This window comes from Astatotilapia calliptera, chromosome 11 (genome assembly GCF_900246225.1).
Source record: "Astatotilapia calliptera chromosome 11, fAstCal1.2, whole genome shotgun sequence".
NCBI lineage: Eukaryota > Metazoa > Chordata > Actinopteri > Cichliformes > Cichlidae > Astatotilapia > Astatotilapia calliptera.
The window spans coordinates 21540622-21562538 of record NC_039312.1 but is presented as its reverse complement, the minus strand read 5'-3'; the positions used below and the strand labels follow the sequence as shown (position 1 = coordinate 21562538).

At 39.3% G+C, this 21917-nt stretch overlaps 2 protein-coding genes across 4 annotated transcripts; both read left to right on the top strand.

The window, feature by feature from the left end:
- The first annotated feature begins 1780 nt into the window (after window positions 1-1780).
- On the top strand, window positions 1781-3575 carry LOC113032117 (uncharacterized). The gene is made up of 6 exons (XM_026184788.1): window positions 1781-1850; window positions 1967-2129; window positions 2445-2533; window positions 2646-2818; window positions 2982-3159; window positions 3401-3575. The coding sequence occupies exons 1-6, from the start codon at window positions 1781-1783 to the stop codon at window positions 3535-3537; spliced, it is 810 nt and encodes a 269-aa protein (XP_026040573.1). The 3' UTR covers window positions 3538-3575.
- Window positions 3576-4398: 823 nt separating this feature from the next.
- On the top strand, window positions 4399-21683 carry mboat7 (membrane bound O-acyltransferase domain containing 7). Of its 3 annotated transcripts, none has more exons than XM_026184209.1 (9): window positions 4399-5412; window positions 12986-13065; window positions 14102-14231; window positions 14477-14603; window positions 14701-14857; window positions 15267-15462; window positions 16497-16649; window positions 16777-16953; window positions 19027-21683. In XM_026184209.1, the coding sequence occupies exons 1-9, from the start codon at window positions 4772-4774 to the stop codon at window positions 19436-19438; spliced, it is 2073 nt and encodes a 690-aa protein (XP_026039994.1). In that variant the 5' UTR covers window positions 4399-4771; the 3' UTR covers window positions 19439-21683. The 3 variants fall into 3 exon arrangements, with proteins under 3 accessions (XP_026039994.1, XP_026039993.1, XP_026039992.1); XM_026184208.1 differs by lacking the exon at window positions 4399-5412 and adding an exon at window positions 11171-11781; XM_026184207.1 differs by lacking the exon at window positions 4399-5412 and adding an exon at window positions 11171-11781 and having other exon boundaries at window positions 12983-13065.
- The last annotated feature ends 234 nt before the right edge of the window (window positions 21684-21917 follow it).

Genomic DNA, 21917 nt, shown 5'->3' with positions numbered 1-21917 from the left:
GGCCATCAGACTGCTGAACACTTCATAGACACCTCAGCTTCACTACTGGAACTTCAACATTATGCACTACATACTGTATATAAATGCCACTTGTTTTGCACAATATCCAACTACAAACCTCTGTATATTTTATATATATATATATATATATTTTTTTTTTACTATTTAATTTGTAAAAATGTGTATACACACACACACACACACACACACACGTAGGAAAATATTTAGTATACACATCCAGAAATGCATACACTATTATATATTGTACATATATTTATTAGTTTCAGATTAGCCATTCTTGTATTTTGCTCGTTTGTGTTGTTGTGTTTGCACATCTCTGTTGCTTGTGGGGCTCGCACACAAGAATTTCACTCGCATGTGCTGTGCCAGTGTGCCTGCACATGTGATGTGACAATAAAAGTGATTTGATTTGATTTGAAATACTGATGAAACCTGACACTGACATTGAAATAACATTGATTCACTGTTGTTCTGTCATCGTTGATTGTTGATCAAGTTATAGTTGACAAGGTGACAACAATCACGTTGAAAAATCATCAATTTATGGTTGAGCGGGAAATTAAAACTGCTACCACTTGGACTATTCCGCAGCACCCCTATCACATTGGTACGTCCCTCCAGGTAACCATTGTCTTGTACAGTAGAGCGGGACATTAGATTTACTCTCAGCGGAATTGACCGGAGAAGGCATCAGTTCATGCACTGCACTGGCCTGCACCACGATTAGTATAAGGTAAGAATGAATGACTTTTGTTCTATTCGTTATTTCCATGGTTGCATTTGAATAACAGTAAAAAAAAAAAAAAAAAAAACTTGTTAATGTAAAGTTTCGGATAAAATGTGGGAGCCCGAAATTTTGTCTACTTTCATCTTACAATCCGGCAACAAATAAATTGCACTGCAAACAAAGTCTATCAACAAAGAAAACATTTTCGTTTCATACTTTTCCGTTATATTCCCTTACAAAGCTAGCTTTAACGCTTCGAGGGTTCCTTTGTTCTTGCCGTCGCCTCGGCGCTTGACCCAGACTTTCGCTCTGTAGTTGCTTTTTAGCATAGTACTACAAAAAATTGTAAATCTGTGATATATGATTGATAAACGTAAAAGTAACTGTATAAATGTGTTCAATGACTTTGTTACTTTTAATGATTGGAGAGCACCCACTTCGATTCGCACTCAATTCAAACTCTACGCTGCACGCTCACCTACCTTGCGTTTGCACCTTTTGTCCACACGTAAACTGCGTTTTCATCAACTGAAAACAGATTTTTTAAAGACGCCTGCCAGGGCGGATATTTTCGAAAACTCCGTTTTAGCATTTACATGTGGACAAAGGAAGACGGAGAAAACGCAGCGTCAAAGGTGTGCGCCTATTTTGATGCCACACTGTGCGCCAAGTTTTTGTCTCGGTGCCATGAATTCCTACAATGGCAGACTTAGACAAAATACTGTTAATTTTATTATCTTCAGTGTTTAAATGCTTACATATACACACGCAGTTGTATGTTTAAAAAAAAAAAAGTTTGTTTTATCGTGTGTGCTTGTAATAGTTGCCTATATACATTTTAAGCTATTATTTATTATTTAGTTCAGTCAATAGATCAAGTTTTGTAGTGACTATGAAATATATTGTAATTATCTGTTTCCTGTTTATCCTAGACAGGGCAAAAAAGGACTCCAAATTTTAAAAAAAGATAAAAATGAAAGACTGGTGCATTGTGCAGTTCAGCACTGGTGGTACAGAAATAGTCCCTAGTTCATGGATAAATGGGGAGAAATTGTCATAGCCTCCATATCCTCCGTGAGACACATTCAGGATCCACGCCACAGTAAAGAGGAGAGTTCATCCTGGTGCAACATGGCTCACCTATGCACCAGTCTGACTTCTAATAAGCCATGGTGGGTATCATCTGGATTGGTGTTGTATAAATGTAACAATAACAAGTTTTTCGTGTCCTAATTTATGTCTGGCCATACATTGTGTTTGTACTTCCAGGCACATTTCACGAAGCAGAACGCAGTCTTCAGAAATATCTAAGTGAACACTGTGATACGTCTGACCTTCAGTCCGAAGCTGAAACTCAGACCAGTCATAAAAGAAAGCATAAGTAAAACTTTTTTTATTTCACAAACATATCTTTGATTGCTAAGAATTTATGATCTTGTCTTTTATACATATCTGTGGTGCTTCCTTACTGCAATATCACCACATAATATAGTCCAAAAAGTGGAAGCTTGTAAACTTTTTATAGATGCAAAGCCGTGTACACTTGTGCACTTCAAAAATTCCTTGTATACTGTACCTTCTTGCACATCTCCGTTTCCTGTGTGTGTTGTTATAAATCAAACTGTAACTTTAGGAATTAATATTCCAAAAGCACATTTGTAATTACTTATGACCGTTTTCAACTTTTTTTCTTTAGACCAAATCCCCTGTACACATATAGTGACTCAGAGGATGAGCAGCCCACAAAAAAACGGTTTCCCCAGGCGCCTCGAGTGACAATACCAGGTAATAAAATACTGTCTGGTGTCTTTGTACATATCTGTGTGTGACACAAGGAAACTTTTGACAAGTTGTCTGTATTCTTAAATACTTAAAAAAAATTATCTTTTTCTGTCAGACCTGACAAGAGCTGTTAACGAACTCCGTGAGGAGGTCAGAGCCATCCGCAATACCGGCTGCAATGAATCGGTAGATGCTGGGGTACTGCCTCTGGATTTGCCCTTGCACAACATTGAGGAGCTAAACAATGCAGAGGCACCTCTTCAATCACAAGAGGCAAATAAGGCAATGGTAAGTATATAAAGGTTATGTACACTTTGTAACTATAAAGTGTAATAGCTGTCAGATGTGATTTAAATACATAACAACGGCCTGTTGATTACACACACAAGCACTTGCATACACATTAAAGACATGAGACACGCTAATTCCATCTCTTAAAATGTGTCTATAGGTGAGACGCTTTACCTTGATTGGAGGGACCACACTGGAGGTGCGAGTCCGCCGTGTAATGGCTTATGCCATTACAAACGAGCTGGCCTCGGTACTAAACTGGGCAGGGAAAAAAACCAAGGACCAGACAAAGCAAAAAAGGGCATTTAAAGATACAGCGCTCTGCAAATGCATATTTGGTAAGTTTTACTGTTTTTTTGCTATATTACTTTGTCCTTCTTAATAACAAGACTTTCATGTCCAGTTAATCTGGAGATGGAGTCTTTGGTCTTTGGCTTGTTTAGTCCTCGGGTTGTAGTTTGTACAGCCCGAGGACCCCATGTTTATTTTGTTTTAAAGACAGTTAACAAGAGCTTATTCATGTGCTCTAATTCACTTTTTTTGTTTGTGTGTGTGTGTGTGTGTGTATTTTTGTCCTAGATGGCCTGACGCAACAGTTAGGGGCAAACTCTATGTCCGAGTTTGTCTTTGCACAAGCAGTGCAGAAATGGCTCCGATACGCCCCAGATCGTTTGGGTGGTGCAGGACGCACATCATGCATCCCCATCCCAGAGTAAAAAATTACAAACTTCTGTGAAACATATAAATGTAAATAGGAAACTGTCTTTTAATAAAGTATTTAGCAAACGAAACATGCCTATTGACCTTTTTTTGTTTAGTTTTTTCTCTGTTACATCACATGCAATGCTTTCTTATTTTAGGATATTAATATTGACATGATACATTGTGAGACATTTGGTTTTTTTTTTTTTTTTAAAGGGTGTCCAATTTGAGGAATAAGTACAATTATGTGTTTAGGTGGTTTAAGTATTGATGGAAACATGCAGTAGTTTAGTATTGGTTAAAATACCTATAAAGAGAGGTAGATTTCCAGTCATGATTTAACTGTTGTTTTAATAAAAAGCAACTGTGCGAAAGAGGTGGAAAATCAACACCATAGCTCAACAGTGTTTCAATATCAGAATCTGACATTGTTTCAATGTCAACAGTATTAGAAAATATAACGTTGAATCAATGTCAGGTTTCAACATTGATTCAACATCAAAACCTGACGTTTCAACGTTAAAAAAGGGTGCAAGAGTGACGTTAGGCCAACGTCACACTTCAACGTTGATTCAATGACATCACCTGATATTGACTCAACATTGTTTCAATGTTTCCTTGCTATCTGGGTAGGAGGAAAAAAGTACTTTGTGACTTTCATTGATGACTACTCCAGATGTTGTAAAGTGTATTTCATAAGAGAAAAAACAGAAGTCCTGAGCAAGTTCAAAGAGCTTGAAAGAACCTTCTCAAATGAATGTGGACAGGGAGTAATAAGACTCAGAACTGACAATGGTGGGGAATACACATCTAAAGAGTTTCAAGAATATTTGAAAGCTCAAGGCACCCACCATGAAATGACTGTACCACACACACCACAGCAAAATGGTGTTGCAGAGAGAAAAAACAGAACTCTAGTGGAATCAGCTAGAAGCATGCTGTCACATGCAAAGTTGCCAAACACATTCTGGGCAGAAGCTGTTGCTACTGCAGCTTACATACAGAATAAGCTCCCAACATCTGCTTTAAAGAACGAAACACCCTATCAGAGATGGTATGAAAAAAAACCCAGACATTAGCCATATGAAAGTATTTGGTTGTGTTGCCTATGCTCATATTCCAGACAGAGAAAGAAGCTGGACAAAAAGGCAGTGTTGTCGCAAAATGTGCAACAACAGGGACTGAAGGACTAAATACTAAAGGAGCAGTATCAGTCCAAGTATCAGTCCAAGCCTAGTTCTAGTTGCAATGAAAAACGATCTTCCCGAGACAGGAAAAGACTGTACTCTAGCTCTGGCAGAGATAGAGAAAAACACTACAGGGATAGGAGTCACGAACGAGAAAGCGACGATGATCGTCACCGGTACAGACGGGACTACAAAGACAGTCACCACCGCCAGTACAGGGATTGTTTCCCCCTTTCTGGACGTTACTACAGGGAATGGGAGGCCGATCGTCACCGGGAGCGAACCTTCCAGCACCCTCGGGAGCGTGATCGCGACAGGTGCTCTAACCATTACTACCGCTACCGGTCAAGAGAGGACATTGACCATGAGTGAAGGGGATATGGTTACTCCCACCGAGAGGAGTCTCGTGGCAGTCGGAGGTGGTTGCAGGATAGTAAAGACTCCTGGACAATTAAGGATAAGAGTAATGGCAAAGAGAGAGAAAATTACTCCTCAAAGGAAGGAAATTTCTCACCTTCTACAGCACCAGAAACAAACAAGTTCAAGGGCTCGCCTTTCCTCTCCAGACAAAGAGGTTCAAAATCGCAAGAGGACTCTCAGCAAAGACAGGGACGACAGCTCTGAGGCCCGCCACACTAAAAAACACAAAAAGAGTAAGAAAAAGAAGAAATCAAAGGATAAAGACAGACACCATGAGAGTGGGTGAGTATTGCCATCTTTCTCTCGATCCTTTAATGAAAACAGAAGGAAATGTGTTTGTTTGTTTTAAGCTAGATTTTTTTTGAAAATAATATGGGGTTAAAGCTCACTATCAGTATTAATATTTTCTTAAAAACGGAAAGAATTTTCATCATTTTATTGATAATGGGTCACTTTTTCTGTCTTAGGCTGGCCGTAAAGCTTGAGATCTTGGTTTTGTTAAACAATGTGATTGGTTCTCTGTCATCCCGTAGAAGTTCTGACGGAGATTCAGACAGAGCTGCGGAAATGAAGAAGAAAAAGAAAAAGAAGAGACATCGGGACAGCGATCCCGAACTGCACAGCCCAGTGCTCTGAGCCAGGGCCGTGCAGAGAGGTTTAAAGGGGCGGGTGCTTAAAGCTAAAAAGGGGCACATTGAGCCAGGCTGAATAACAACAACGCACATTCATCAAGAATCTAATATGGGCAACAAGGCAAAGCAAACGTAGCCGATGTTTTACCTGATGGGTACAATGTTGCTGTTGAGGGGTTGCTGTGGATAGTGCTGGAGGGCAGGGCTGTGTTGATCTGAGACTGTAGACATTAAAAAGTCCATAGGAGAGATGGTAGCTGATTAAACAAGTGTCATGAGATAATAACTAAATGCAAAGATTGGTGACAGCGCTTAGGCTCTGCCTGTGAATCACTCTTTGCTTCTCTTCTTCCTTCCATCCCATCTTTTCATATATCACTCTCCACTTGCTATGTGAGAACAAGGCACAACTTGCTATTGCAATAAACTATAATTTAATCATCCACACCTAACAACTCCAGCACTTAATCTACAATAAAATGATGAGAGAAAAATGTTATAGCACTGCCTTTAGTAGCCTCACACAGCTCTGTTTCCTCCTCATGTCCTTACCAGGCATGTCTGGACAATGTTATATCATGAGTAATATTTTTTTTTAAAAATCCATCTAAATAAAACACACACATGCACACACACAAAGTGACATTTTAGACCTTCTTCAGAATACTGTATATACTATGGGCATCATGGTGCTGATCCAGAATCCTTACATTATTATTTATTACTAGAGCTACAATAATAAAGCAAAGAGGAGGGGGAGTAATAAATATAAAATAATGTATTTATGATGATTCCATTTGTTTCACTATCCACTCTGTGCAGGGGCAAAGCTTATTACATTTTTAAACTGTAGAGATACAATCATTTTACTGCTGTAAAATCCAACTTTTGTCTTATTTAAAATATAAATCTAATATAATCTGCTTCTTAATGTATGTTCTTTAAAATACAGCGTGTGTTTTTTAATATATTATAATTATAATAATTATTATGTGGACATGAATATTAGATCGTTTTTTAGTGAAATATAATCCCTCCAGAAAGGCAGGAAAAGCCCGGAAACTTACTTTAAAACTAAATATGTTCTAAATACTTTAAAACTAAATATGTTCCCTAAAACGGTGACAGAGCTACAGACCCATGACAGCCTTACACAGGTAGCCAGTAGCTATGACCAGCACTACTTGTGCAGTTAATAAAAGGACAGGTAATGTTTGTCGCGCTGTTGCACACACAGCACGCTCGTTTGTCAGTTGCAACAAGACAGCTTACCAACGTGTACGTAATAAGATAATACTCCTGGGTGCTACACACTACAGTGTACGCTGTACACCTACTTACTGGGTTTGTGGCATCAGTCTGTATGGAAGAAATATAGTAAGTCTGTGTCTCTGAGTTAACTTGTGTTTCTCCTGCAGCTCCGGACCGCAAAAAATGTGCGTGCTCTTTGTGAGCTCGTTCCCGGCTCGTAACCAGCGCGTTCTGCCGTCAAGGGCGATCATTGGTTAAATGTGATCATGTGACTGATGTACGGTGGCCCCTAGAGACAAAGCACGTACAAACTCCAAAACACATGCAAATTCCAAAACACATGCAAACTCCAAAACACTTGCAAACTAAAGAACACACGCAAACTCCAAAACACGTACAAACTCCAAAACACTTGCAAACTAAAGAACACACGCAAACTCCAAAACACGTACAAACTCCAAAACACTTGCAAAATCCAAAACACTTGCAAAACCCAAAACACGTACAAACTCCAAAACACTTGCAAAACCCAAAACACTTGCAAACTAAAAAACACATGCAAATTCCAAAACACGTACAAATTCCAAAACACGTACAAACTCCAAAACACTTGCAAACTAAAAAACACATGCAAATTCCAAAACACTTGCAAACTAAAAAACACATGCAAATTCCAAAACACGTACAAAATCCAAAACACTTGCAAACTAAAAAACACATGCAAATTCCAAAACACGTACAAACTCCAAAACACGTACAAACTCCAAAACACTTGCAAAACCCAAAACACGTTCAAATTCCAAAACACGTACAAACTCCAAAACACTTGCAAACTAAAAAACACATGCAAATTCCAAAACACTTGCAAACTAAAAAACACATGCAAATTCCAAAACACGTACAAACTCCAAAACACTTGCAAACTAAAAAACACATGCAAATTCCAAAACACGTACAAACTCCAAAACACGTACAAACTCCAAAACACTTGCAAAATCCAAAACACGTACAAATTCCAAAACACGTACAAATTCCAAAACACGTACAAATTCCAAAACACTTGCAAACTCAAAAACACATGTAAATTCCAAAACACAACGGAAGTGCTCCAGGACGCTAGGGGCAGTGTTGAGCTCGATTTGCAAAATAAACGGCAAGTTTGTCTGTATGGGATGGTCTAGTCTCCGTCGCGCTTCCCAGGTTGCCTAGCAACCGTGATACTAACCGCTGGAAACGTGTCATACAACTTGGTTTGACAGAAATGAGGGAGAACATATTTTGTTCATTTGTTTGTTTGTTTCTACATGAGCTTTGTGTGATTTGATAAGTATCTGAGGCTGAGACCACAGGACAGTAAAACATGATTTTTGGGCTTCATTTCTGTACTGAACAGTCATTTCAAGATTAATTAGTAAATAAGAATTAGCTGATGTTGTTCATGAGACTAAAGTCATATCACTTTGGTAATGTAAATATAATATGGCCAATATTCTAGTTATTATATTAATCATTATTAGCTATTACAGCAGTGAACATGAACTCTGTGTCAAATACTGAGCTTCAGTACAGATTCAAGTTGCAGTTATTTATATGTCTTATCACCTTAAATCTTCACTCAAAGACAAGTATCTTTGACAGTGCATATATAGGTGTATCATATATAAGAGACAAATGTTGTTCCTTCATGCTGGCATTACTAAATTTGGCTCATTGCTTACATATATTTATAAAAAGAAAATGTACAAGCTGTGATAACTGTTTCTGATAAAATGAAGAGTAGACTGATATATGAAATATTCCTTTATTGGGTGAGAAAATCAGACCATGTCATAACTGCTTTAAGTCATACAGAATAGATATCAGAGCCTTAAACAGGCTGGCTTCTGCTAAATGGGTCAAACTGGGCAGAAAGTAAACAAACACATAACATCCTTACAGAATATGATGTAACACTATAGATCAACTTAGCTCAGAATATATAAAGCATATAAACAATTACAGCAATATGATGCAACAAACACAGCAGTGCTACTGATCCAAAATACTCAAAGCTTCATAGAACTGAAACAAACATTTGTTTTTAGCTCCATTCTGCTGCTGATACATACTTTAGGTTTCTGAATATTACACTTGTTGCTGGCTTTCATAGTGTGTAACTTGAAGGCCCTGAGTACTTTCTCCCACACTGAAAACACTGGAATGATAAAATTATTTGAACATTACCTAATAAGACTGATTCAGGACAGACAATTAGTTATTTTAAACTTTTCTAGCAGTCCTTCACAAACAGGGAACAGTCTGTCTATTCTCTCCATCTGTCAGCTGCTGCTGGCTCTTCCTCCTCCTCTTCCTCACACACTGTTGAGTTTGTCCTGGTGGATCATCAGGGGTGCAAAGCCTCACAGATGATGTGCAGCAGTGGGTCCCTCAGTCTGTCCTCACTCTGGACACTTGCAGTCGTCACACATAGAAATCAAATGTGTGATAAGCTGCAGGATTCAAACACAAGTGTGACTTATAAACACATGTTCATATTTTTATTACACAATCAGAGAGAAAGAAACAGAGAGAGTGCAGGACAGACAGACAGGTGACAGTCTCAGGTGTATACACTGCTACAAAACAGCACAAAAGAAGGAGGATTTAGTGTTTGTGTTATTACGAAACAAGAGGAGTTCCCAGATGGTACAGTGGACACATGTGTGACTCCTGTGATTAAAGCATCTTTCTTTCAGCTTAACGAGTGAACCTTCAGCTCGTTCAAACACACGTTAAAGTCCGTTTGGCTCGACACCACCGAACAGAGGCAGCAATATAACACAGCTAACATTAACAGTGCAGTGAATCCTGCTTGTGCTGTGATATTCAGGACTGCAAACCGAGCAGCATCACTGACTTTCAGCTTGTTGTGTTTGTGGATATATGACTGACTTTAATTATCCACAAAATCATCACAATCTCTGTAAGATTAAGGTCGACTATATATATTTTTTTAAAGTAAAGGCTTTAAAACCAAGTTAATTCTGAAAGTACAGACATGACTAATGTCACATAACTTTCCCGACATGTGGCCAACAATAATGTTTTAATGTTCTTCATTAAAAAAATATTTGCGCATAAATAAGTGACATAATATTCAGTACTTACTTCTGAAAGTTTACACTTCCTCCGCTCCGCTTCCACCGTTTTTTTTCGGCAAAATTATCCACACCACCACCGCACTATGAAGTCTGGGATATGTTGGGCCATGAAGGCTACACCGACCCATCCTTAAAATTCAGGGAAATTATGGACGCATTTGAGGGCCGCATTTCGAGCAGCCTTTGAATTGGGAAAGCCTTCTCTTGTCGCTGTGACGTAATCGGCCTTAAAATGCGGCCTTTAAGGCTGCAAACCCCAAATCCGGTCATTGGTACTTCCTGGCTTGTGTAGTTACTAGGTAACAAAAGCTCAACACTGCCCCTAGCGTCCTGGAGCACTTCCGTTGTGTTTTGGAATTTGCATGTGTTTTTGAGTTTGCAAGTGTTTTGGAATTTGTACGTGTTTTGGATTTTGCAAGTGTTTTGGAATTTGTACGTGTTTTGGATTTTGCAAGTGTTTTGGAATTTGTACGTGTTTTGGAATTTGCATGTGTTTTGGAATTTGCATGTGTTTTGGAGTTTGTACGTGCTTTGTCTCTAGGGGCCACCGTAAGAAAATAATATTAAATACATTCTAACAACAGCTGATCAAGCTTAAACGTGATGCTGTTGTTTAACGCGACATCCGCTGGTTTCTTCTTTCTGGCGCAAAGTGGGCGATAAACAAACGAGAGAGAAAAGCCGATCAGCTGATCATTGATCAGTTTCATGATTGAAGTAGCAACAGGAGAGGGAGGGAGAGAGAATGAGAGAAGAAGAGGCAGCTGTGCACCGTAAAGACACAGAAAAACTCCAGCTTTGTGTCTTTTTCATTGTAGCTGAAGTCCGGGACAAACTGTATTCATATTCAGCTCAATACCAAATATTGAGTAATATTTTCTCTGAATACGAGACGATTCCGTTTTTCTCTACTAACTAACCTTGTGAATAAAATAAAAGTTCACTATCAGTAACTTCATAGCACCTACCCAGCTGTATAGAAACTCCGTCATGCTAGCTAGTACGCAGTATGAGTTATTGTAACTGAATGACACAAAGCTGTGGGTTTGTTTTTATTTTCAATATCGCACACACCGTACTACACTGCATACTGTAATTACTGTACTTTTAATTTCTGAAAAAAAAATACTCTAAAGCTTCTTTTAATGTTTCAAAGTCTATTTGGACAATTTGGAAATGACAACCATTAACTGGGGTATAAAAATATGCATTTCAAGGTTCACGTCCATTGCTCGACAGTTTTCAGTAAAATACAGTGAGCCACAGCGTTAAATGCAGATAATATGGAAATGAATCGTTTTAGACTGACATCCAATCCGCACCCCTGCCGTTAAAGTGATAATGGTACAATCCGAGCGCTTGTTTAGCTCAGTTGTTGAAAAGGCTGACTGTAAAGGTGCAGGTTCGAGTCCCCAGTCGAGGCTGTTTATTCCCCGTCTTCTTCCATTTTCATTTCTGTCGCTAATAAAATAATATAATTTAAAATATAATTTTAAAAAAATGGTATAATCTATCTCTGACGCATCGCTCGTCAACCAGGAAGTGAAAACTGATCCGGTGTTAAAGTGTGAATGGCTAGTTAGGTGTGTTACCAGTCTTCAAACGGACAGGTATCCCGCTGTATAAATGTAAGTAACAGTGTCTACTGCTCTAACGGTGTTCAATCCAATATGAAACATTAATGTGGACTGATAGTTTTGCTTTCTGTCTCCTTCCTGCCTGTTAACGGTTGTGGAGCCGTGGCTTAAACTCCTGTTACGTGGGTTTTATGCGTAATCTTGTGTTTTTAACCCAGTTTATTCAGTCAAGCAGCACCGCACACACAGTGCTGTTACTACTCACTACAACACTGCACCTATCTTGTTGAAGGTGTGCATACTGATGGTAACTGACAGCAGCCACGTTTTAACCCCGGAATATAATCGACAGTGGTTTCCACACTAATAAAAAGAGAAGTGTGCTCTTGCACAAGGGGCTCTTCTTGTCTTGTCACCGGAAGTTACCTTAACATGGATAATTTCTCCTTCACGTAGAGCAGATTTTCTTTGGTTTTTTCTAACCATGTGAGGGGTGTTACAGACGACTCTGTGTTCTCACAAGGGTTCGCGGATGTGTACAGATGATGTTAAAATGGCTTTTTATCGTTATTATTATTTTAGACCCTAGTGTGTTCCTGTGCAGCACATTTGTGGAGAATATAAAAAGTATATAAAAAATGAAAAAGCTGGGATATAAAGATTCAGGCATTCAGGCTGGATAAGTGTGGGCTCAATGTTTGTAACTATTCATTTTTATTCAAATGGATAAACTATTACTGTGCTGAATTTCGATATAAACTATGGGAGACTAGAAGGGCTGTTAGGATTACATTTTGAGCTGACGCAAAGTATACCAGTGCATATGGCACCACAACCGCTGAAGTTCAAATTCAGCAAACCTAATAATTGCTGGCGAGATAATTTTACACAAGCACAAGTGATTTGTTGTTACTAAAATGCAGAAAATAAATCTGTCCTTCAAATGGTGTTTAGAGGAGGTTGTAGTATTTCTTGTGTACTTTAGGCTCCTTTCCTACACCTGCATCTACAGCTAAACAACACTTGTTTAGACTTCCTGTTGCTAGCCACTCTGGCCTCAGTGGTCTGTTTGTGTAATTCACTGCACTGTGGCGGCCCTTAGAAATATCCCTCACTCTCAGCACACAAACTTTATTTCTGAGTATTTGCATGGAGTGTTTCTCTCATGCTTTACTTTGCATGTGGGTTGCATTATAAAAGTGTGTGTGTGTGTGTGTGTGTGTGTGTGTGTGTGTGTGTGTGTGTGTGTCAGCAGAGCAATGTCTCCTGATGAGCTGGTGTACCTGGGAGTCCTTGCTGCTTCCAACCCTGTTGGATTCCTCTTCCGGTACCTCAGTGAGTATTTCGATCAAATTATGAACACATTCATACATAATTTATATATTTATTTTTATCTAATGCTGTTTGCTGGTGATTGTTATACTATGAGATGAAAAACTGACACAACCATAATTTACTATTTAAATGCAAAAGGGGAAAAAAAGTCTTATTTTGAGAGTTGTGATTATTCAAATAAGTCCAGATTGCATACACGATACTTGGTTAGTAAAGGGTTAAAACGGGACGAATTATGTTGATTTTCAGTGCTCTGTAAGTGCTCGGGGAAAAAATACTGGCACATCGGATCTTGATGAATAAAATCATGAAGCTAAAAATCTTCAGTGATGCACATTGTGCAATTCATTGGAAACAAAACAACATAACAACAGTTAGTGGGGGGGGAGTCAGTCCTTTGAAGACTGGATTCAAAGTCACACCAAAAGTCCATGTTAACAAACAGCACTGAAGTTACAGCAGCACAGAAGTGTGTGACACTTTGTAACAGGAAATCGTATGCATTCAGCTGGTGCTGCAGAAAACATTTTAATGATTTTATTTTTGGTTGTATTCTGCTGCAGAGTCTGCTTTACACTGCTGGTGTGTGATCAGTTAAATTTGTAGACCGTTTATCAGCAAGGATATTGATCAATCAGTATAAGTTGAATAATAAAGTGAAGGGACTTTCACGTCTCCTGGAATCAATAAATGATGTTTGCCCCAAAGGCAATCTTTACCTTAGCTTGAATATGTGAAAGGACGACCACATATTCAGGATAAACACATGGAAATCACAAAAAATGCTCATGTTTATATTTTGCATGGCTTTCTCTTTAAAGGTTTTCACTAATTAACTGATGATTTTATTTTTATTTTCAATTTGCATAAAAAAAATTACATTTCTCCACCTTTTATCAACGGGGGCTGACAGCAGTGGGTGGGAATCAACAGACTTATATAACATTATATTTTTCCTGCTGTGTCAGGCACTTTTCCTGCCCCACGGTAGACACTTGTAGGTGGCTTCCACTCTGCAATTTTTCTGTCACTTCAGGTCCACCTGTGAAGCAGGGTGCAGCTCTTCTTCTCGGCCTGTCCATCACTATCGCCACCTGCCACATCCACACACTCCACTCCCTGGTGACCGTGATCGGAACATGGATTATTATCAAGAGCAGTTGGAGGTGAGGAACGAACATCCATGCATTTCAGACTTATTTTACTTTGTATCACACAAACTGTTGTCTGTGAATTCACCTGTAAATTTCTCAAATATAGCAGCTGATCTAGAGTGTAGAAATAGTTAAAAAAATAAATAGAAATAAAAACCTGTAAGCTTTAATTTCAGCCAGAAAGTGAAGATCACAGCATGCAACAGGACTCCATGTACATGTAGTCTCACTCCTAACTATATATGTCTGTTTACAAGGCACGCCCCAGCGCTGAGCCTCAGCTGGACCTTTCTCTACCTCCTCTTCTTCCGCCTGGTCACTAAGTTTGGTCTGCCATCACCAACACCTTTCGCCAACGCCGTCCAGCTACTTCTCACGCTCAAGGTATGGAAAGTTAAAAACACTCAAGTGGAGAAATCAGTTTAAAATTATACTGCAGTGTATTTCAAATTCATGCATCCTTATCTTACTGTTTATGTAGATGGTGAGTCTGGCCAATGAGGTGCGCAGCTTCCACGTGGAGAAGAAGAAAGACGTGAGCTCCTTTGCAAAGTCCCCCGTCGTTGGCGGTCTGTCGCAGGAGCCTTCCATCTACGACATTTTGTCATATAGTTACTGTTATGTCGGTATAATGACGGGTAAATAACTTGTCTTAAATGTTCAGAAAAAAGGAAATTCTGATCTTACATGAACTGTTTTTAGCTGTAAATTGTAATTAAGTGTTGGTGTTCATTTGCTTTTGCATGAATTTTAACTGTTGTCTCTCTTTGTCTCGCTTTCTGCTACTTGTCCAATATTGTGAGTCCATGCTTTTTTTTTAGTATTATTTCTATTTCTAACAGTTTTCATAAATCTCTACTCTATTTTTGTTCTCTCACTTCCTTTTCCTACTCAACTGCACCCTGTGTTGTTTTTTTTTTTTGAACCACACTGCCCTCTAATGTTCCTCTCTATACCTTGCATCATCCTGATTGCCCAATTTTTGTCTGTCACTGTCTTCTCAATCCTGCATTTATCCCTCTGTCTCATCTCTTCATGTCCTTAAAGGCCCTTTCTTCCGCTTCCAAACATACATTGACTGGGTGAGGCAGCCGAGCCCGCTGGCCCTCCCCGGTTTGACGCCATGCCTGCAGCGCTTGAAGCCGGTTCCTGTCTATGGCGCTCTGTTCCTGGCTGTCAACTCTGTCTTTCCGCTGGCCTACGTTCGTACCGAGGACTTCTTGGATCAAAACGTTTTCTATAGGTATTGTGACAAAGAATCAGCACAACAGCAATACGCTTTTGGAAATTAATAGGAGTTATAGATTAATTATATTTTGTCATATTATCACTGGAGACTTGTTTAAGTTTTTTTTTATCAGTGATTAAAAGTAGACTAAAGTAAGACAACTGTAAACAAAGCAATTTTTAAAAAATTCTATTAGAAGAATTCATTAGAATGATTTTACTCAAAAATAACATTTATACTCAGTTGCCACTTTATTAGGTACATCTACAGTGTATCGTGAAGTCGTCATGTTCAAGACACCAGTTTCAGTTGATTTTAGCTTTTTGACGTGGTGGAAGCAGCCATCAGAAAATGGGTACACTGTTGTCATGAAGGGATACACATGGTCAGGAACAATACTCTGGTAGACGGTGATTTTTAAATGATGCTCTGTTGGTACTAAAGGGCCCAACGTGTGCCACGCCATTACACCACCCCTGCCAGTCTGAAACCAGTGGCACCCAGTGTGGTCTTCCACTGCTGTAGCCCATCTGCTTCGAAGTTAAATGTGTTGTGTGTTTAGCGATGCCCTTGTGCATACCTTGCTTGTAACAATGGTTATTTGAGTTACTGTTGACTTCCTATCAGCTCAAATTGAATTGGCCATTTTCACACAGAGAACTGATGCTTGCTTGATATTTTCTCTTCTTCAGACCATTCTCTGTAAACTCTGGAGAAGGGTGTGTGGAGAAAATGCCAACAGATCAGAAGTTTGTGAAGTTTGTCCAAGAGTCACTTGGACCACTGTTCTTCCTCATTCTGATGCTCTGTTTGAACTTGAGCAGGTCGTCTTGATCATGTCTACGGGTTTAAATGCAATGAGTTGCCACCGTGTGATTGTCTGATTTGATATTAACAAGCAGCTGAACAGGTGTACTTAATAAAGTAACTGTATATATATCAAAACGTAATTAACTCTTCAGTAAAGGGCACTGAATAGATTTGTCACATCTTATTTGTTTCTTAGGACAAAGGTGCATGATACACTCTGTCTTTGCTTTCATCCTCAGGATGTTCTACATGGTAGCAATATTCTTCGTATTTAGAATGCGTTTCTATTCAGCGTGGTGCGGCGCTGAGGCTGGCTGTATCAGTGCTGGCCTGGGCTGCTATCCAGAAAAGGCTCTTTCTAAACCTGGAGGAGGACCTACTGTCGACTACAGGTACATAATCACAGGAATAGCAAGCATATAAAAAGAGGATGCATCTGTGTACATAAACGAATATTCTAAAAGTGTAGGGGTTTCATATTTTTGGTGTTAAATGCTGGTTTCTTTTCCTTCTCTCCAGTCCTGATCCCACCACGGAGGAGAAATATGACTTCAAAACCATCCAGAACATCGACTGTTACAACACTGACTTCTGTGTGAAGGTCCGACATGGCATGCGTTACTGGAATATGACAGTGCAGTGGTGGCTGCATCACTACATCTACCCCAACGCCCCCTTCAAAGCCTACACACTCAGGTATATGAAGCAGGTTCTACTTATTCTACAGTAAGAGATCCCTGTGTGGTGTATATGGGACCTGTGCAATAAGTTCTAATGTTAGGAGGTACATGTGAGAGGTGGCAGCAGTCTTCTTTAATATTCTGTTTATATTCAGCAGGGATGCCAGTGAAGCTTCATATCTTATACAGAAGTAATAAGTCCTAAATGCAGTGCTGTTGTTGGCTAATAAACATTACAAGGCAACAGTAAAATTCCAAACTCAGTACGTGGGGAAAAACGTAACTACCTGGATTTAAATAAGCAAATAAGTAACAGCCATGCACTGAATAACTGCTTCAGGGTATTGAAACCTAACTGACGACATGAGTAGCTTCTCTCTCTCTCTCTCTCTCTTTTTTTTTTTTTTTTTCAAACAACCACATCAGAAGACATATCTCATGCTGTGTAAATGATATTATTCATTTACAGAGGTGTCAAATTATTGGCCGGCATCAAGCAAAGAAAACTACTAAGGAGATTACTGAAACTATTAAAAACTGTCCAACGCATTAGTGAAACCTGGAAGGAAAGTGGTGTCTCATCTTCCTCAAAGAGGAAATGTGGTCAGAAACCACTTAAACTTTTTACCCAAAAGCTTTACCCACTGAAAACTGACTAGGGGTAACCCTCAAAGCTCAACTGAGTCATAGGTCATATTTCAGACATGCTTATATAAAAAAATAGCTGGGTGTACAGATTAGTAAAATCCCAGAACCAGTTTTAACTGGTGCCAAAACACATGTTTATTTATATGTACTGAGGTGTCAAAACCTGTCAATAAGTGTGCTAGGGAGACTGTCAAATGTTGTCTTTATGGAGGAAAGAATAAAAAAAAACACTTTTTTTTTCCTCTTTTCATTTATGAGTGAGGCTAATTGGGAAGGAAATGTTTAGTAAGGAGCATCCAAGATTGGATTCTGGGGCGATGGAAAAAGATCATGTGGTCCAAGTGCAGATTTAACCTGCTCCAGAGTGATGAAAGCATCGGGGTGAGGTGAATGAAGCGATGCACCTATCATGCCTATTATGTACTGTGCAACCCCGTGAGGGCAGTGTTATGATCTGGGGTTGCTTCAGTAAGCCAGATCTAGGCTCAGCAACATTAGGTGGCCAGAAACAATGAGGTCAGGTGACCCGATCAGGCTCAAATGTGAAAGAGTGTTTAAGGGAGCATGAGGCTTCATTTCCACTCATGGGAGTGAGTCTGAGTCTCTTATCATCAAAACAAGATGTTGGTGAAAAGTTGATGCAACTTTGTCTGGAAATCATAAATATTATGACATCACGTACATGCATGAAAATATGAAAGCTAAACGTCGTCCAAAAGATGATTGAGTGTCTCCCCCCCCCATTTTATTATTAATAACAAATGTCCCATCTTTTCTCTTACTATCTTCTTTCTTAACTGGCTTATGTTTCCAAGTGTCTCTGTCGCTGCTGCACATGCACATTTTTAAAAAAATGTGTCTCATTTGCACAATGATGAGACATAACAGAAAAGAAAAGCTTGACACTTCAGTTTGTAGCAAACATGACTCACTCAGTAGTGGATTCTTTTTATTTATTTATTTATTTATTTATTTAAATAGCCTCTTCTCAGCAAAGCGTTCTGTTCTCCAGGTGTGTGTGTGTGTGTGTGTGTGTGTGTGTGTGTGTGTGTGTGTGTCAAAAATAAACTACACTGCCTGCTACAAAGAGAGTACACAGTGTTCATTGTGATAAAAGAACATGTCAGCCAGTGCCACGACGCAGCTCACATGTTTTTGTGGAAGTTTATAGCACACAGAATCATGAATATTCTGATGCATATTAATAATGTGGGTAAAAAAAAAAAAAAGCAGGTTTGTGTTTTGTTTTCTTACAAATACACTTACCGCAGACTTTAAATATCCCATTTATGTAAATGTGTGGGTCAAACCTTTTACAATTCTTCCTTTTTTGCACTTAAACCACCCTTATCCCGCCTCACGATCTTAACACCTCTAACAACTGAGGACAGAAACTCACCTCGTGTTTGGTGTGCCTCTCTCCTGTGTCTGTACCTCTCAGGGCTGGCTGGACCATGTTCATCAGTGCTTACTGGCACGGACTGCACCCTGGCTACTACCTCTCTTTCCTCACCATCCCCCTTTGCATCGCAGCAGAGTCTGCCATGGAGGCTTCTGTCCGAGCTAAACTGGGTCCACGTGGGCAGAACATCTTCGACTGGGTTCACTGGTTCTTGAAAATGAGGGCCTACGACTACATGTGCATGGGCTTCGTGTTGCTGAACGCCACTGACACCATCAACTACTGGATGTCGATCTACTTCATCATGCATGTCATTGCTGTTTGCTGTATACTAGTGGGCAGGGTCTTAAAGGGAGGGAAGAAGGAAGGGAGGAGAGGGGACAAAGAAGAGAAAAGAGAGGGCGAGAAGATAGATAATGATAAAAACAAAAGTGGAGAAAAAACAGACTGAAAGGAGGTGCAAGGAAATAAAAACTGGTTAGATCATTTTTGGGAGAGGAGGAGGAGGTTGCTGCAAGAGCAGAATTTCAAACGCTGGTTTCACCAACACTTATCTTCCTAACAAGAAAGCTCACACAGGTCCAAGAGAAAAGTTCAAATCTTGTTTAGTTAAAAAACAAAAATAAAAGTGCATTTCATATAAACATATTCATACAAATGCTGTGAACAGCGGAAGAGGAATCCTCGAGCGCTGTGAAGGCTTTTAGAGTGTGAGTGGCAGCTGGTCTGTAAACGGTTACAGTGCAGCAGATATCGTAACATTACTGAGGAATCTTTCACACGTGGATACAAACGCCTAAACTTCACAAACTCCTTCTGTTTCTCTTTTGATAAAGCCTGTTAGCAGTTTCAACATTATTTTTTGACATGAAATCAATCTGAGAAACCCTTTTTGCTGGCGTAGAACTCGACTTTGAAAGTGCAGGATCCCAGTAGTAGTATCATATAAGGAAAGCTACTTTTGGCTACTCCCTTATTCGTGAGAGGTCACCACAGCAGGTGTCTGATTGGTGTTTTGTTTTTTTTATACCGGGTTGCCTTTCTGATGCAACCAAACCACAATTTGTACCATACATCCTTTGTTTTTCTTGTTCTTCAAAATATTGTACCAACAGGTGTATAGGATTGCAGTAGTGGTAGAGGTAGATTCTGGGTGGACTCCTTGCACTCCTCACTTACACAACCACCATCTATGAGTCCACGACCCTGGCTGGGCCAGGTGTAAAGTAGGTCGTCTAGTATTAGAAATGTCTGGAGACTCTATCTCCGGCCCCTCCAGTCCACACGTTGACAAGATACTGAGCATAGATGCATCCATCTACGATTCCAGATCTAAACGTGAAATGCTTACAAGGTTACCTTTACCTCTTGCAGTTAAACCTATTACTATAAGAGCAACGAGTACCTCGGACACAGATGATTGACTAAATCTGTTTCTGTATGTAGCAAAACTAACGTAGGTAAATATTCATACAAACACCCAGATTTCAGTGCTTGTATTCACATCTGAAAGATTCTTACCATTACCTGCTGCACTAGTAATCCACTCCTGTCACCTGTATGGTGGTCTTGATAGTATTTCATGAGGTATAAGCAGTCTTGAATTGTATTTCTAATCAAACGAGGTGCATGTCATGTTGAGATCCTGGCTACAGCCTATATTAGAATGATGAATGACTAGTTTTATGATGGAGATAACCTAATGAGTGTGTCATTAGTTCAGCTATTTTGGTCTGTTTGATAAGAATTGACCTTTTGTATTCCTGCCTAATTAAATTAGGACCTCATTAACTGTTTTAGGTAATATGTTATATGTGTATATATATGTTATATACACACATGCACACACTGTATGTTCTGTTATTTTTGTATGCCAAACATTACTGTGTCCTAAATTTTAATCCTCTAAATTCCTTTTTTTTTCTTTTATCTTTTTTGCATTAGTTCCCCTCACTGTTCTGCTTATAGATGTAAGCAGTTTAGATCATATCAGGAGCATCTCCACTGCATGCTGTTGTATCCAGGGAAAGGTGTGCCATGTAAATGATAACAATAGTCCGTTCACTGCCAAAATGTCTGTACTGCCATCGTGTAACATTCTGGGTAGGGACCAAACATTTAATGTGAAGACTTACAATTTTCTATAAGCTGCCAGTGTTTGTCATTGAAAACAGCACAGCTAGGATTGGGGGATATTGTCAATAAAGCTCCTAAAATAAATTCAGGAGCCAATCTCAGCTGACTGCAAGAGGTGGGGAACACCCTGAGCATGTCTCAACTGTTAATTCTCTTTAAGGCAACGATGATGTTTTAGAGAGGCCATATTTTCATTTTTTGTGATACAAACATTTCTGTAACATTAATGTAAAACTGTTTGATCTCCTCAGTGCACTTCAGCAGAAAGTTAATACATGATGTTATTGAGTTATTGCCATTCCCTCACTGTTAGTTCGCACTGTATGGTCTTGAGGTTATTATTTGTGGGGGGGGTTTTTGTTTTTGCGCCGGCTGTAACGTTCCCTGATTTGTAACAGTGTTGAAAGTGCAATACATTTCAGCATTTCCTCTGTGAAGATTTAGTTTGTTATAAAGGTCATATTAAAGCCTCTGCAAAGCATTGGGACGCAGTGCTTTCTCTAGGTAAATGTTTGTTAACGACATCCTGTTATTAAAAACCTTTTGTTGCTTTTGTTGTACACAGCAGCGTGTTGTATTTCATTTCCTGGCATCCCTGTCCGCTGTTAAAATGCATTAATTTCCTCCCCTCTCCTGTAAAGTCAAAGACATTTATGATTTTAGCACTTCAAGACAAAATATCTGACATCCTTGTTTTCAGTGTGCTTTTCCCTTCTGGCTGGGTAAAGCTAACTCATTAGGTTGAAGCCAATAAGGAAGTGCATGTGCAGTCATTTACAAAGGGAGTAAAGTCC